The sequence below is a fragment of the Talpa europaea genome, assembly GCF_964194135.1.
Source record: "Talpa europaea genome assembly, chromosome: 2".
Classification (NCBI taxonomy): Eukaryota; Metazoa; Chordata; class Mammalia; order Eulipotyphla; family Talpidae; genus Talpa; species Talpa europaea.
Window position 1 is genome coordinate 142,240,403 of NC_140068.1, and position 17,212 is coordinate 142,257,614.

At 45.1% G+C, this 17,212-nt stretch overlaps 1 protein-coding gene across 1 annotated transcript; it reads right to left on the bottom strand.

Annotated features, from left to right (window-relative positions):
* Window positions 1–2,830: 2,830 nt before the first annotated feature.
* On the bottom strand, window positions 2,831–13,394 carry LOC311188412 (E3 ubiquitin-protein ligase TRIM38-like; the record flags this gene model as incomplete). Its single annotated transcript, XM_084259512.1, has 6 exons — window positions 2,831–3,010; window positions 4,416–4,762; window positions 7,294–7,406; window positions 7,503–7,525; window positions 7,938–8,168; window positions 12,984–13,394. 6 exons carry the CDS (start codon window positions 13,392–13,394, stop codon window positions 2,831–2,833), a joined length of 1,305 nt encoding a protein of 434 aa, XP_084115638.1.
* Window positions 13,395–17,212: the final 3,818 nt, after the last annotated feature.

The window sequence follows — 17,212 nt, forward strand, 5'->3', positions numbered from 1 at the left end:
CACGTGAAGAAACTGTGCTTGTCTTTTGGTCGTGGACGGGGTGACACAGATGTGGGTGAGACCCGTGGGGAGGTGACCATGGCAGCTTTTATCTTGATGTTGATGTTGCTCTTTTCCTTCCAGGCTTGTCTGGTTGTTTCTGACCCTTTTCTGTGGGTCCCCACTGGAAGATGCTTTAGACTTGTGGCAGGCTTTGGGGCCTTGTTCTGGGCCATTCCCATATGGATGGACTGTTACCCACGAGGGGACGGGTAACTTTGGGTGCTTGATTTAGAAACTAGATTCTTTGCCTTTCCTGTATTGTTTCCTAGTTGTATTAAAGTTCCTTCCCATTAATGTCTCAGATGTTTTGTGTTGATGCGGCAGATGGCAGAACCCATTTAGAATAGGCAGGTTTGCAGGGTTTGGGCTGCCCCTCTCCCTGTCCTATAACAGATTCACCATTACCAGTCATCAGGAAAATGCAAAAGCCAGAAGAAAGAAAATCTCAAGGAGATAGCACTTAACATCCATTAGCATAGGGTACCTTGAAAAATACCCACAATAAAATGTAGAGAAATTGGAATGTCATACATGTCATGTGAGCATACACAATGTTATAGCTTCTTTGGAAAACAGACAGTTCCTTAAAAAGTTGAACAAGTTACCACAGGAAGTGGCAATTCTACTCCTAGGGACAAACTTCCAAATTTAAACATAATCTCACAAAAACTCGCCCCAAAGTGGAAAAAACCAATGTCCGTCCTTTGATGAACAGGCACACACAATGCTTGACATCCATATAGTGGGATGGTTTGTCCATAAACGGAAGCAAATACTGACCCAAATGACAACATTGATGAGGCGTGAAAACTTAACATGAAATGAAATGGCCAAACACCCAGTTATTGGGAGCCGCGCTACTCATGTTGTCTGACAAAAGTCCGGGCATGGGGCAGATTTCTGAAAAATCAGGAATCTCGTTAGCTGACTCCAAGATTCTTCTCATTTGTTTATGGCTAGTTTCTACCATTGCTAAAATACACATTTAAAAGTAAAACTGCAAATACTGATCAATCACTGAATAACCAATTTGATGACAAATGGCACTGCATGATACAAATATTACATTTTTCATAAAATTAGTAATCCTCTACCAAAAAGGCAGCAATTCAACATTTGGCTTTATATTAACCAGTAAAAAAACTTCTGGAAACAAAAGGTTGTAAACATCTATCGGCCAAGTCTTTGATATAGAGATGTGGTCTTTTGAAGCAAGAGCTAATTGGAGAAAGAAATTCCTTTACTTTAAAGTTAAAGATAACAGTTGGGTGGCAGAGGTGAGCCATGCTCCAAGTATAAGAAAATTCCTGATAAACCAGGAGACGCCATAGTTGACTCCTGCTAAATTCTTCCTGTTTGTTTAGGGTTAATTCCCTTGGATGTGACAATTGGTATGGTAGCTGTTAGAGTGTGCATTCAAGAATAAGTCAACAGCAATTTTGTGAATGGTTGAGCTAGTAATCACGGCAGCACAAATAACGCACTCAGAAACGGTCAATGTTACAACTACTGATATGTCACATATTGACCATTTTTGAGAATCAAAGGCTATAACCATCTCCGCTCCTGCCCCTGATAAAATACTTGTAGTTCTTTAGAACAACCAGCAACCTTATAGATAAGGAAATTGTCCCTTGATCTTATAGTTAAATATGGAAACTAGGCTGACTAGATAAAGTAGAGAAGTGATAGGTAGAAAACTCTTTGTTTAGATTAGGAGACTTCCTCCCTTAATTGAGAGTTGGGGGCTTGGGAAGAGTCAGTGCGGCTTGCCTGGCATTAACGCCCTCCAGGCCCTAATATTTAATAATAAGGAACAATATTAAAATAGTAATATAAATATTAAATATAAATATTAATATTTAATATTAAGGAACAATATTAAGACAATATTAATCAATATTAAAACAATATACTATAGATGATGATTTCTTTGTAAAAGCCTTCTGTTTTTTACTTTAATCAATTAGTTATATGTTAGTCTAAACTTTATAGGTTAGTTAGAAATAATCTCTTTGTCTCCCTCCCCCTAGGTAACTTCCTGCCCTTTGTTTCCCTCAGTCCTTAGTTAATCATTCACCATGGCAAACTTAGAAATGTTAGTTGCAGACACATAGGCTTTTTTGCTAGTAATACAATAACTGTTGGATTGTTTAAAGTAAATAACTATTTTGAAAACATTTGTTTAGCAACTGAGCCTTCTTTAAGACAAAAAATAATAAATGTTACACCTCTGTGGGAAGGCAAACAGACCCTTGGCGGCTCCTGAAATAGAACATGTGATGATTAGTATCTTCCTACCTTATGCTTGTGCACTCACGATTTGCTTAGTATAAATAAAGGGCTGCTGAGACCCTCAGCAGGATGATGTCAGCACCTGATCAAGTGTCTGCATCTCCTCATTCTCCCTTCCCCCTCCCTTACCATTTTCTCTACAATTGCGCCGAGGCCTTCCCATCCTTCAGGAACCCCTGACACCCAGACTGCTGAGGCTGGCTCGCAACACCCAGTGTCAGACCAGGACCCTGGCAGGTCAGAGATCTGACCCAGTGACGGGGGGAGAGCACGAGGGATGACCCTGCTGTTCTCTCACTTCCCGCAGGTCAGGCTGATCTTCTGTGCTGTCTGCACAGTGGCTGTGTCCAGCACTCATGGCACACTCACTGAGTGTCCACTGAGAACTCAGCGCCGGTCCAGGTAAAGGGAAACAGCAGATGACAAAACAGACCAAGTCCTGTCCTAGTAGGACTGACGTTATATTTCTACATGGGAAACAAAAGAGACTCTTTTAAATTGACTCCAGGGGTGGAGGGAGGAACAAAGGAGAAGAATGATTAACCTGGAAATAAGGCCGAAGAGTACCAGAGAAGGAGGCCCTTGGGAAGGTGAAGATGTGGGAGCCAGTGTTCATGTTGTAAAAGGACAGGAGTCCAGCCTCACAGTCCAGAAAAACCCCCACCAGCAGGGGCTGCTCCATCAATGGAAGGGAAGTTGATAGAGAAGTAAGGGCCATGTAGCCATACTCCTGGCAGAGTCTGATGGATGAAATACACTGCTGAGGGGAGCTGCGGGCAGCAGCAGGAGAGGTCTGTCGTGCTGTGTGGTACCCTCGCCAGCGGCCGGGGATCTAACAGGCACTGCAGAAGCTGTGGGCAGCTTCGCAGCCCACTCTCAATCACTGTGCTGCCAGGGGAGGCCCTCTCCTTTATCTATGAACTGAGGTTGTTAGAAACAGGACTCCTTTAGTTAACCAAATGATTGGAAATTACGTAGATGTCTTCTCACCTTTAGTAAGAAAAAGCAATTATGAACTTTCTGCGCATATAAGTTCCATGTACAAACCTAGGCCAGAAACTTCCGATAAGTGACCAGTCAGTCACTCAAGGAAATCTGATGCTGGTCTCCAAGGCCTGTCCTCAGTTTGACTCTAATCTGTATCATAAATATCCCTTTCACTAAACTTAAATTTGCTTCACAGTGATAATTACTTCAGTTACATAACAACGCCACTATTGAGAGACTTATAGCCATTTTGGACTTATTTTTAAAGATTTATTTATTTATGCATACAAGAGCTGGAGCACAGGCCAGAGGTGTGGGGGGTGAGAGGATTCACCAGAGACAGAGGGGGGAACAGAACAGGCAGACTGACTGAAATACACTGTTGAGGGGAGCAGCGGGCAAGACAGTTAGAGGTCTGCTGCACCGTGTGGGTTGCTCCCTGGCCTGGGATGGAATTCGAGCTACAGTGACTGTGGATAGCTTCATAGGTTATGTCTTAACTACTTGCACCACCAGGGAGGCCCCATTTTGGATTTCTTAGGTGGCTGCCAGACATCTGCAGCATCCCTTCATCCCCACATGTGAGTTAAATGGTTTCAAACTGGGAGAATGCAGACCTCTAGATTACTGTCACCCTGCTTTTATGCCAACAAGTCTTGTAAACCCAAATCTTAGCCCACTGAGGAGCGATAGAGAGGACAATTTATGATCATGGCTATCATCTGTCGTGTTTTAGAGTCTATACGTGCATCAGTCAATGCAGATTTATTAAAACTCTGCTGGGTGCTCGGTACTATTACAGGTGAAGGGAATGAGCAGAAGGGAATGAGCAGTGAAGTAAACATCTGATTACTGCCTTCACAGGATTTTATATTACCTGTGATGTTTAAACAAAAAGACTTGGTTCCTGTACTTGATTATTTCTCTGGAGGAGGCAGGAACAAAGGTGAACAATGATAAACCTGGAAAAAGGGCCAGATAGTATCACAGAGGACGAATTTCTCAAAGGTGAAGATGTGGGAGCCAGTTGTCACATTATAAAAGTGTACAAGTCCGGCCTCACAGTCTAGAAAAAGTCCCACGACCGTGGGCTTCTCCCTCAGACAAAGGGAAGTTGGGGGAGAGGTAAGAGCTTCATAGCAGTTCCCGTTGCTGAGTCTGATGGCCCAGAATCCAGACTGAGGCATCAGTGTCACGTCAGCGTTCTTGGGTACACTTCCCAGGCAAACTCCTATATCCCACTGCATTCCGTCTCCCACGTCCACTTCAAAGTAACGTCTCCCTGAGGTGAAGCCCTCACAGCCCAGGACACAGGGTAACACACTAAATCTCCTAGAATCGGGATGCTTCTCCTGGGGGCTGCCACGGGTCACCTGTCTCCGATCCTCAGACAGAATTAGCTCAGGATGAGCTGTATCGGGATTCAGAGTCACACTGACTGAAAAAAGAAAAGACATTTTGGTGGTGAAGAGAATATACTTTACTTGAAGTAAAACCAGTCTGTGCTCAAATGCAAACTTTGTCTTACTAGTTCTGTGAGTCAGTTTTGAGAGGGTGAAAACTAAAGCAGAAATCATCCTATCTGTCATAAAGAATGGTGGGAAGAATTGATTGGCTAATATATACTTAGTTCTTGGTGAAATTTGTGATATATGTAAGCGATCAATAAGTGGTAATGGTGACATCAACCCCATCACAATCCCCACCCTTACCAGCATCATCGCCATCTTAGTCACTCAGAGACGGCAAGGATCAGAACTGCCCAGAGTGGACAAGGTGACTTTCCTTTCCCAGAGGGACTCTCCCAAGTAGGACCACTAAGTACCATGGACTACTGTGGCACAAAGATCCCTTCCCATCTCTACGAAACAATCACCAACCCTCAGGATCAAAAAGAGAACAACAGAGCTCATAGCATAGCTTGGTATTACAGCCCCAGTATGTTACCCAGGCCTCAGGACACATTTCAGTCCAATGGCTTGTAAGGATAAGCTTTTCTTTCATGCTTCAGATAATGTTCCACAGGCGTTAGTACAAGGTGGTACACTAAGACACAATAATGATCTGAAGAGTCAAGTAAAACAGAAATATTATACTACAAATTTAAGTGTGATTCTGGCCAGAATACAATTTAAAAAAGAGAAAGTGGTAATGGAATGCTCTACCGAGAAGCCAGCCTCCACAGAGATACTCGTTAAACACTGGTTGCTTGGATGGTGGTAATAAGAGAAATCAAGTATAAAAACATCTGCTGTGCAGACACCTTTGTTTTCAGTGGAGGTCTCTCCCCACCTTCCCTACCTGCTCTGTTCCCTAAAGCAGACCCCTGTGCACACATCAGCCAGGATCCCTCTATTCTGACTTGTGTTTACTTTAGCCAATGGGAAACAGTAGAGGAGACCCAGGCAAACAGAAGCAGAGACAAGAGATAAGATTAATTGTACCCCACTGGCTGTGACTGGGGGGGGGGTGCTCCATTCCTCTGCCTCTGGACACTCTCTGCTATCCCTGCCCCCCCTTCTCCCAGCACTTGAGCCCAGGACAGAGGATGGCTCCCTACCTACTCCTAGTCCTGGGGCCTTCACTTGTCCTTATTTGCTATCCTAACACACATCTTTGAAATAAGTCCTTTAGTCAACTCTCTTTAGTCAGCCATATTTTGTCCTGATTCATAGAAGTTTGCAATTTCAATTCACATTATCTGAACAATACAGGAAAACCAAAGTGGACAGATTAAAATATTCTGAGGTTGGAAAGTGAAATATACTGAAAGAGAAGATATCAACTGGATTCTTAATACTCCGCCCACATTTATTTGTAAGCAGCACTAGTAACAAACAGACATAGGAAGGTTACACAATGTTATGTTATACAATGATACCATACTCTATTAAGTCAGGGTAGAAAAGAATCACCTTAAAAGTATGCAGGTCACTAGGAAAAAACACAAGTCCAAACACAAGTACTGGTAATGTCATCTCAAAACAAACAATGCAAAAATCATCAAATTGCAAGGTGAAATATGAAGCTCTATAACCATCATGAAACATTTTAACATTCTTCTCTTCATAATGGATAGATCAGGGAGGCATAAAAGTAATTGAAGATGGGAAAAGCTTAAACACTTTAAAGAGGGCCTCCCTGTTGGCCTTGGGGTTAGGTCTCAGTGCTATCACCCCTACAGCCTGAGTCTGATCCCTGGCCACGGAGCTAACCCACATGTGGCTCAGCAGACCTCTCCTGTCCTGCCTGCTGCTCCCCTTAGCACTGTTTGTCACTCAATCTGCCTGTTCTGCTCCACACTGTCTCTGGTGAATCCCCTCACCCTGTGCGCCTTTGGTCTATATCCCAGTTCTTCTACGCACAAATAAATAAAACAGAAAAAAAAAAAAAGCTCTTTTTAGAGGTATTCCAATTTTATAATTGTGGATAAGGGATTACAGATATGACAAGTACTGAAGAAGAGAGCCAAGAGCCAGCAGGTAGCTCATGCTTGGGTGTTGGTAAAACTGGTTTTCATTCCAATTCTGACATTTATGGGGGTATCAAGATCAGGCCCTAAAACCATACACACCCTGTTCATAATAATCACCTTTCTTGCATTGCGCCGAGGTTAACAGTTAAAAACTCTTGGAAACACTTCCTACATGTCAATGCTTTCAATTTTCATGACAATCCATCAAAGTGCGAACTGTTAGTATTTTCATTTTTTTGCATAGAGAAGAATGAAAAGATGATTTTCCTTGGATGACACAGCTAATAAATGGAAGCAGGCATTTGAGGCATCTGCCGCATCATTAAGTCCTACATAAGGCCTGGAGCGTCCTGGGATGGAGGAGGTGACAGCTCCATTGAAACAATTAAATCACCTCTCTGGTTGTGAATCTGTCCATGAACAATGGGTCAACTTGGTTACCTCTTAAGGTCCCTGCCATCTTTAGCACTGAAGAAATTCTTGACTTTCCATACCTTGGTAGTTCCTCAATATTTTCCTCATGTCAAAGTAAAGCTCAGAAACATTGCAGACAGCAGGAAGTTTCAAAGAGACAGGCTTTGGTACTTTCAACTTCACTGCTGAACTCCTAGAAGAAGCAGAGACCAAGGACACTTTTAGTGGGAAATTCTATTCAGCTCTATACACCCAGCCCACTTTCCCACTGTATTCATTCAGCACTTACCTGCTTAAGGTGTCTTTTACACCCTGCAGAGACAAAGGTGAGAGGTGAGTGCCAGACACTCATATTTCATGGTGTCTATTATGTGGGGCTATAAAGAAGTAAAGAGTGACCCCAGCCTGAGATGCCCAGGCACTCCTAGGAGGATGAGCCCACCCCAGTCTCCTAGGACATCAGCTTCCAGTCTGTTTAAGTCTGTTGTCTTCTATGTGGAGGCTGGAGGGAGCTGTAGTGTCTGACATTACCCTCCAGACAGCAGAGGCCTGTCTGCACATACTGATGTGTATTAAAAGAAATCTTCCTTTAACTTCCCAACACCTGTGTGCTCTTTTGAATGAGGCAGCAGGGCTGTGCCAGATGCCCCATGCTTCCTCACCCTGTTCCTGGTAACATCCCAGCAACAGATCCCTCTTCTATGTCCTCCCCTGCACAGCTCACCTGCAGCAAGTTCTGGGCTGGGCCCTGGCATTTCTCCTCCAGTTGCAGGATGTGGCTCTTGAGTTCCTGGCTCTGCTCTTTCAGACAGTTATTATTCTTCCACAGTTTGTCCAGAGTCTGTTCTTGCTCCTTCTCCAGTCTTCGTAGATGGTACATCTTCTCCTCTGACAGGAAATTGATGAGATTCTCAAAGTCAGACTGGATTTTCTGTTTTTGAAGCTCTATGTTCTCCTAAAATACAGAAAGTGTGTTCAGAAGGGGAAAACAAACCAAATGTTTATGTATGGATGAGTCAAAAATGTGATATCACAGTTTGAAATCTGTTGGCCTTAGGAAGGAGAAACTCCATATATGTTCAAGGATGAATCCTTGAAGACATGGTAAGTGAAGCAAGTCAGACACACATTGCAATATTATTCTAACATGAGGTACCTAATCAAATTCAGGCATAGAAAGTAGAGTGATGGTTATCAGGAGTGGTTTTTCTTAAAGATTTATTTTTATTTATTTAGCATACAAATACTGGGATGGAGGCCACAGGTGTGAGGGTGAGAAGATTCACCAGAGACAGAGTGGGGAGCAGAACAGGCAGATCTACTTAAATACCCTATTAAGAGGGGCAGCGGGAAACACAGGAGAGGTCTGCTGTGCCCTATGTGGGCTAGCTCCCTGGCTGGGGATTGAACTCACGCTGCTGTGGCTGGAGACAGCTTTATAGTGCTGAGACTTTAACCCCTTAACCACCAGGGAGGCCCCTGTTACCAGGAGTTTTGAAGAGAGAGCAATGGGTATTGCTTAATGGGTGCAGAGATCCAGTTGGGAACAATGAAAAAGTTCTGCAGATAGAGTGAAAATGGTTGCACAACAGTGTAAAAACACTGATGAACTTACACTCACAAAGTGTTAAAACAGCATTTTTATTTTCTATTTCTTTAAAGATTGATTTATTTATGCATATAGGAACTGGAGTACAGGCCAGAGGTATGAGAGGATTCACCAGAGGAGAGGCAGAGTGGGGAACAGAACAGGTGGATCTACTGAAATACACTGCTAAGGGGAGCAGCAGGAGAGTCAGGAAAGGTCTGCTGCACCATGTGGGTGGCTCCCTGGCCGAGGATCAAACTTGTCCTGCAGTGGCTGTGAGTAGTTTCATAGGTTGCGTCTTAACCTCCTGTGCCACCAGGGAGGCCCCAATGTTACGTTTATTTTAACGCACCCACACACACCAGGAAACATGCTCAGTTTCTGTGATATTATTATCCCCTACATCATTTGAATGTCCACTTCCCTGCTGTATGTCAAGCCTGAGAGCAGGCACCGAAGTGTGGGAGAGGGTTACTCAGCTGTCTATGGTGATCTAATTGATTTCCTTCTTCCTTAATCAAGTTGCAGGAGAACGTGGGGCAGGAAGCTAAATCATACACACACATGGAAATAGGCCAAGGTCAAATAATTGATCATTTATAGAGATAAAACCAAGGGTTTAAGGGGATGTTAGAAGGTAAATGTGAATCTTCAAACAGAGGCTTGTAATAAATATAACCAATCCTGAATTTAAGATGTCCAGGCTGGTAGAAGAGTCTATGATTCTCAGCCTCAGCAGGGGTACAGTTTAGCTGACAGGCTTTGATCATAGATTCCAGAAATAATTATCCACCAAGAGAGGATTCACTATCATCATTATGGCTAAGACTGACAGAAACCAAATGACCCACCCTGAAGGACTCAGTTTTCATTTGGGAGATATAGAATTGAAGTTTCCATGGGTGATTTCTCTATTCATACCTTGTTTGACCATGATATTGTGCGATACCCCAAGTCTGTAGTGCAAGTGCAATCTATTTTTCTTTTTAAGATTTATTTATTTATTTATACAAGCACTGGGTAAAGTCAGAAGTGCGGGAGAGTGAGAGGATTCACCAGAGCCAGAGTGGGGAGCAGAACAGGTTGTGCGATACCCCAAGTCTGTAGTGCAAGTGCAATCTATTTTTCTTTTTAAGATTTATTTATTTATTTATACAAGCACTGGGTACAGTCAGAAGTGCGGGAGAGTGAGAGGATTCACCAGAGCCAGAGTGGGGAGCAGAACAGGCAGATGTACTGAAATACATACTGAGGGTACATACATACATACTGAGGGTAGCAGCGGGCAGCAGGAGAGGTCTGCACGCCAGATGGGATCCTCACCAGCGGCCATGTGGGACCCTTGCCAGCGGCGGGGGATCAAACCAGCACTGAGCAGGCTGTAGCAGCTTCCCAGCCCAGCGCTCTACCGCTGCGCCACCAGGGGAGGCCCTCAAGTGCATTCTTACAGCAGTTCTGAGCGTCCTCATGAGCTCTGCAAGTTTGAGTAATAAAATCGCACCTGCAGTTATTCTATTTTCAGCCTCCCAAAGGTGGTTTCTAAACCTGGCAGCTTAAGTTCAGAAACTATAGTATGATAAATTTGCCTATGCCAGCAGGTGGAGGCCTTCAAAGGTTAAGTTGTTAAAAATAGAAATCCAGTCAAGTTCTGGGTTCCAGGTAAGCAGACATACCAACTCTCGTCTCCTGATAGAGGCACAGGACAACTAGGCAACTATTATTGAAAGGTTGAAGAAAATGAAGATAAATTCTCATGGGTATAGACAACTAGTAGTATTAAAACTAAAAAAAAATGGATTCTTCTGGAGTTTGATCTGTGCTCTGGTGGACAGAGAATGAACTAATACTTTCCCCGTTACTTCCTCTCTTTAAATTCAAGGAAGGAAAATAACTTGGGGTCAATAAACTCAAATTCTTACCTTCCATTTGGTTATTTGGTCTCTCGTGAACAACTTTGCACTCTTACATGTATCTTTCTGTGCTTTCAGTTTTGTCACAACTTCCTGGAGCTTCTCCTGAAGGAAAAAGGGCTGAGTTACGACTAGTCAATTTCACAAACCTTCACTTGGCACCTACAGGGTGCAACTGCCAATAAATAATTAACATTGAATATATTTTCAGGCCTTAACAAAGGACAAAATTATGAGGGCTGTAACATAACCGATCCTCTAGCTGACACGAGGCGTTTCTAGGATTGTAACATCTTTCCGTGCTGTAGAAGTGGAGGCTTAGGAAGGGAGCAGTAACCTGCCCAAGGGGCCATCACTGAAAGGTGGCTGAGATGTAATTCCCAGTTCATCCGCTGACCCAGAGCCTGAAATACAACCACTACTACAACCTTCCAGGGTCATGTTGCATATAGAACAGGATTATAATAACCTAACAGTATGTTTTATAAAATAATGTGTTGGACCAGTAATAAACACTACAGAGTGTATGATAAAACGTGGGATATTTTACATCTTATGGTGAGTCAGGAAGGAGAGCCTAGGATGGCAGCTGAAGTAACAGAACCAGGTCATGGAGGGAGAGCCCTGTATCACCTGAAGAACAGTGTCATGACAGCAACTTACAGTGTTTAGTGTCCACATTCAGCTATAGGGTTACTTTTCAAACACTTTCTCACATGTTGAAGAGAAGCAATCTGAAGCTTACTAAACTGCTAGTCATGGTCCACAGTAAAAGAATTTTTCCTGCTCTCTGTAAACTCTTAAATATGCTCATAACAACACAGGGCTCTCAAGAAAATGTCAGGAATCTAGTTGGTAAAAGACTGATTTGCTCTTGCTGTAAGCCCAGTGCTATTCTTAATTCTACATCAAGAATGTACTAACAGCTTATGACAACCTCCGCTGTGTGTGTGACAGATGGGGAAACCAAGTCACGAAGGCAGTAACAAAGTTGCTCACAGATCCCATCTAGTAAGAACTGAAACTCTTGCTAGATTTTGACCTCCACAGTTTGACTCCTGAGGTATATCCATCAGCTTGGGTTGCTTTATTTTTTACTATTTGCTGGGAAAGTTATGGGATCTGCCCCATTACAGTGATGAGCTGCTCATGGCATTACAGGGGGAGGTGAGTGCGCTGATGGTGCTCAGGACTGACAAGCCCTGACACAGGATCCTGAACCTTCACACAAGACATAGGCACCTCAAGGATGAGGGAACACAGAGCCTGACTGGGGTTGTTTCCTTCAAATGTCAACAAGGGCAGAGGAGGAATGAATCCCACTTCTTCATTCCTGCACAGCAAAGGGCAGCCTTACTCAGAGCTACTGAGTGAGAAATTAGGAGGTGCCTGAACATCTCTCAAGGCTTCATCACTCACCAATTATTTTGAAATCCTTTAACTCTCCTTCATGATCCTTGCTAAAACCTGTTTCCAACCCCTTTTCTTAGAGGACTAACTTTGATTTTAATCCTTGATGTTTATTTTGTGCACGCAGAATGTTCTTTTAATGTCAGCCTGATCTTTCCCTCCACAAATAAATCCCAACTGTGGACGAGTAGACTCTGAGTGACACTCACGTTCTTTCCTTGACTTCCTTTCTCATGCCCTCACCTGCCAGTCCCATCACACACCCCCTGACAAGGTACTAGAATGTCAGGCAAGCTGCTGTGACAGGTGGTCCACCTGAGTGGAATCTTGTTTTTTCTCCACACACGGTTATTTATATTTTCCTGTCAGGACTCACTTCTGGGCAGTCTCCCCCTATACCCATTCAGGCCCTTTGGTGCCCCTCCTCACCACTCACACCAAGGGACATGAGGCAGCCTGTGTTCCTTTTCTTACTCCTTGTAGACTGTAGGCTATCTAACAGTTAGTGATTCTGACCTCTAGGATTTCAGATGATTTCCTGTACTCTTGCACGTTGTGGTGTCTCCAATTATATATTTGAGGTGAGGCCATGAACGAGGCAGTTGTGGCAAAGAGCACAATGTATTGTCCAGGAGAATTTCAATACAGGAAGTTCTTACAGGAATAGATTCTGACCAACCTTGAAGTTTGGCATAGATAATCAAGACCTGACTCACTGGGATCATAATAAATTATTATTCAGAAAATAACGTGATGGAAAAAACTCTTTAGGGTCACAATCTTGGTGTTCAGATTAACTAATTTCATAAAAATGTGCAACATAAGAGGAAGTACTTGCTGAAAGGTTTGGCCACTCACTCACCTTATAGCCTAAACACACGTCCTCTGCTAGAGCCGTGCGGTGTCCTCTATGCTGGGAGAAGCGCTCACAGCGCCAGCAGATGAGCTGCTCCTCATCCTTACAGAAAAGGTGGAGCTGCTCCCCGTGTTCCTCACACAGCCTCTCACGCTCCAGCTCCTTGATGCTCTCAATGAGGTTTTCCAACGGCTTGTTGGGTCGGAGACTCTCCCTTTGAATTGATGTTCCACACAAGGGACAGGGACGCATGATCACAAAAATCGGGCAATTGAGACTCTGACCAATGTAGCCGCTTATGCACCCGCGGCAGAAGCTGTGCCCACAGCAGATGCTCACAGGCTCTGTCATCAGCTGCTGGCAGATGGAGCACATGGCTTCCTCCCTCATCTTCCTGATCATTGGGACTGAGGCCATGGTTCTTCCTGAAATTATCTGTAGGCAGAGATGGATAGACAGAATTTTTCCTGTGAAGAATTAAGCTTCACCTGAGCCTCTGAGCCTGCACAGGTGTTGAGGTCTCTTGGAGACATAATGGATTGAAAAATGCCTCACACATCCCTGTGTGGTAGGATAGGTTGAACCCTGTCTCGTTTGCCCCATTCAGTTTAGATTAAAATTCAATAATAACATTTAAATTCAATGTTTGAGTCCCACCAGCCATTATTCAATGCTTCATACCTGCCAATAGTCCCACCATATCCAAGTGAAGAACATTCCCTCATGGCAGAAAGTGTTCTTTGATCAGGTAGTAGGAGAGATAGAGAAGAGACAGGTTTGCTAGCAAAAGTGGTAGGAGAGAAGAGAAGTCAGGGAGGGAGAGAGATAGTCTCTCTGTGTCAAATGAACTTCGGAGGAGTCAGCCCCAAGTTCTGAGTTACTTCTTTGTCCTGCCAGCAACAGAGGTGAATGGTTTGGGGGCAGAGTGTATGGGGTCAGTGACACTTGACTCTCCTCACACCCCCACATCTGGTCCTCAAGACTCAGTAAAACTCTCAGAGAAAAAGGGGATCCAGGTTAATCCAGTTTATGTGGAGACCATACACCACGGGAGAGCTGCAGAAGGTGGCAAGAGAAGGAGTTGGTGCTGGGAGCAGAGTCCCTGGGCACAAGGGAGGTGATTGTCTCCCTCCAGGGGAGGACAGGTCTCCCAGGACAAGGTCAGGGTGCCTGAGGCAGAGGGAATTTGTAGAACCAGGATGTGGGGAGGCAGGAAGCAGAGGGCAAGGCCTGTCCACTGTGGGGTCCTTGTGCTGCACCCTCCAGTGTCCACCAGTGAGGACTGAGAGCTGGAGACAGAGGAGCAGGGACCAGAGCAGAGGGTCTGCCCTTCCCCACAGCTGCAGCTGCTCAGACTCCCAGCCCTGCTGCCCTCCCCTTGCTGCCATGTGTGGGGAGGTGCCCAGGGAGGGAGTGAGAGACCTTTCCTTTGCACTCACAGGGCCTTGACTAAAAGCAGATCCAACACAAGGAACTGGATAGATTATTTCCCCCTATTTTCAGGACTAGACCTCGGAGCCAGAGCTCCTCTCTGCAGACTGCTCTCCCACGGAGGGGATTTCTCCCAGAGGCTGCACCAGCCTTCCTTATGCCTGGGGTTGTGCTCCTGGGGATGCTCTGAACCCCAAGTACCTGCTCTTACTGACTTCACACCCTGATCTGAGATGTGGCACTGTGCCTGGGAAAGAGAAAGCAGAGGGAGAGAGAGCTGGAAAGCAATGTCCTGACCATTTTTAGGTTCCAGTGAGCTCCTTATTGCCAGGGACCACACCCACGTGAAACACACACCCCTGTCCGCGCACACACCCCCACAGTCACACAGACAGAACTCACAGTTCACCCCAGAGCAAACCTTGGCCTGGACTTCTTCAATCCTCCCTTCCTCACAGAGCAGTCAGCAACAAAATCGCTGCTAGTCCCCCTGGAGCTCCACTTCAGGGCTCCTGCATGTGGTTTCCTTTCCCTTGTGTCAACTCAGAAAGTAACTGCCTGGGGGCAGGGCCAGACAGATTTGGGAGAAGTCCTGAAACTGGCAGCACCAGCCAGGTTCATTGTTATTCAGGAGGGGGAAAGGAATTTGGAGCCCTAGGTAGATCTGACAGGCCTTTAATGCTTAAGCAGGGGAGCAGATGAACAGGCTCTAAGGCTGCAAGCTTGGGTGCTGGGAGGCAGGCAGCATAGTCCCTTGCCATATTGATAGCCTAGGATGGAAGAGGCATTTCTGATAATCGCACAATAGGTATTTGTAAAAGAAAGTACTTCTGCTAGGCTGAGGGGCTGGTCGGGTGAAGTGGAGCCAGACAGTGACTGGGGTTCTAGAGCCCCTGGCTGGATCCTGGGACAGGTGTTTTGCTTGGTGCTGATCTGAATGCCCTAGGGGCTCTGTCAAGGTGGCTGACCTGCAGAGGAGCTGAGGAACAACCCAGCCAAGGGTGACCAGCTGCTCAGGCTCAGAAGCTGCTGGTTCCAATGGTGGCCCAGCTACTCAGTCTCTGAGAATCTCAGTCTCTGCATTCTCCTGGGTGCTCCCTAGTCTCTGCCATTTCACATCTGAAGATTCATATTATCCTGGCATAGCCTGCAGGCAGGCCACACACAGGGACTGGCTACACCAGCTCCTGAGGCATATAGCTCACAGACAGAGGGAGAATGTGTCCCTGGGTCCCTGATCCCAAAATAACTCCTTGCATCTCCCTCTACCAGATCACTGTCCTGAATGCAACTCTGCCCCCAGGCACAGCTCCTCCTGAGCTGTCTTGTCAAAGGAGCAGGAAAGGAGATCCCCACAGGGGATCAACCATCCCCACAGCAGCAGCCAGACAAAGACAAGTTCATGACAGGGTCTGTCCTGTGACCACTGTCCCCCAGCACCTGCTGTGTAAAGGAGGGGATCATGCAGAGCTCAGGGCTGAGAGGGGTGGTGACGCAGATGAACCTTCAGAAACACGTCCCGAAAGTGGGGAGAGCCCATTGCTTCAGGTGATGTGTGCGATGTGCTGAGACAGCTCAGGGGAGGCCAGAAAGAGCCCCTCCCTCAGTGCATCCCCTTTGCGTATGAGGAGTGTAGGATGGAGAATTCAAAGAACCAGAGTGGACAGATCACTGGAGTCCCCAAAATGAACCAAAGATCTAAGTGTAAGAACTGAAATGGTTAAAACCGTTTGGAAGAAAAGAGAAGGAAAAACTCTTGTTCCCTTGGGTTCCCAGCGGTTATCTGGATGACACCCAAAACACAAGTAATAAAAGTTCAATATAACAAGGATACTGAGGTGAACTTCATAGGACTCCATCAAGAATGTAAAAGAGAACTCAGAGAATGACAGAAAGTTTCTAAAATTATTAGGCTGATAAGGGACATACCTAGAACTGTAATTAGCATACAGAAGTTATTACAAACCAAAATACAAATAACCCAGCTAAAATGGGCAATGTATGTGAATAGAGATTATTCCAAAAAGACACACAATTAGCCATGAAGCTGTCACCTTCACCAGTTATTAGGAAAATGCAAAGCCAGAAGAAAGAAAATCTCAAGGAGACAGCACTGAACACCGTTAGCATAGTTACCTTGAAAAATACCCAATAAAATGTAGAGAAATTGGAAAGTCATACATGGGTGTGGGGATATAAAATATTGTAGCATCCTTGGAAAACAGACAGTTTCTTAAAAAGATGGACAAGTTACCACAGGAAGTGGCAATTCTACTCCTAGGTACAAACCTCCAAATTTAAACACAGTGACAAAAAACTTGCACAACACTGCTCTCAGTGGTATCATTTGAACTCGCCCCAAAGTGGAAACAACCAATGTCCGTCCTTTGATGAACGGGCACACACAGTGCGTGACATCCATGCACTGCAATGGTTTGTCCATAAACAAAAGCAAATACTGACCCAAACGACAACATGGATGAGGTGTGAAAACTTCACATGAAATGAAATGGCCAGACACCCAGTGAGAGACCAGGACCCTGGCAGCTCAGAGATCTGACCCAGTGATGGGGGAGAGCATGAGGGATGACCCTGCTGTTCTCTCGCTTCCCCGCAGGTCAGGCGGATCTTCTGTGCTGTCTGCACAGTGGCTGTGTCCAGCAGTCATGGAACACTCACTGAGTGTCCACTGAGAACTCAGCGCCGGTCCAGGAAAAGGGAAACAGCAGATGACAATACAGACCTAGTTCTGTCCTCATAGGACTGACGTTTTATTTCTATGACGGGAAACAAAAGAGACTCTT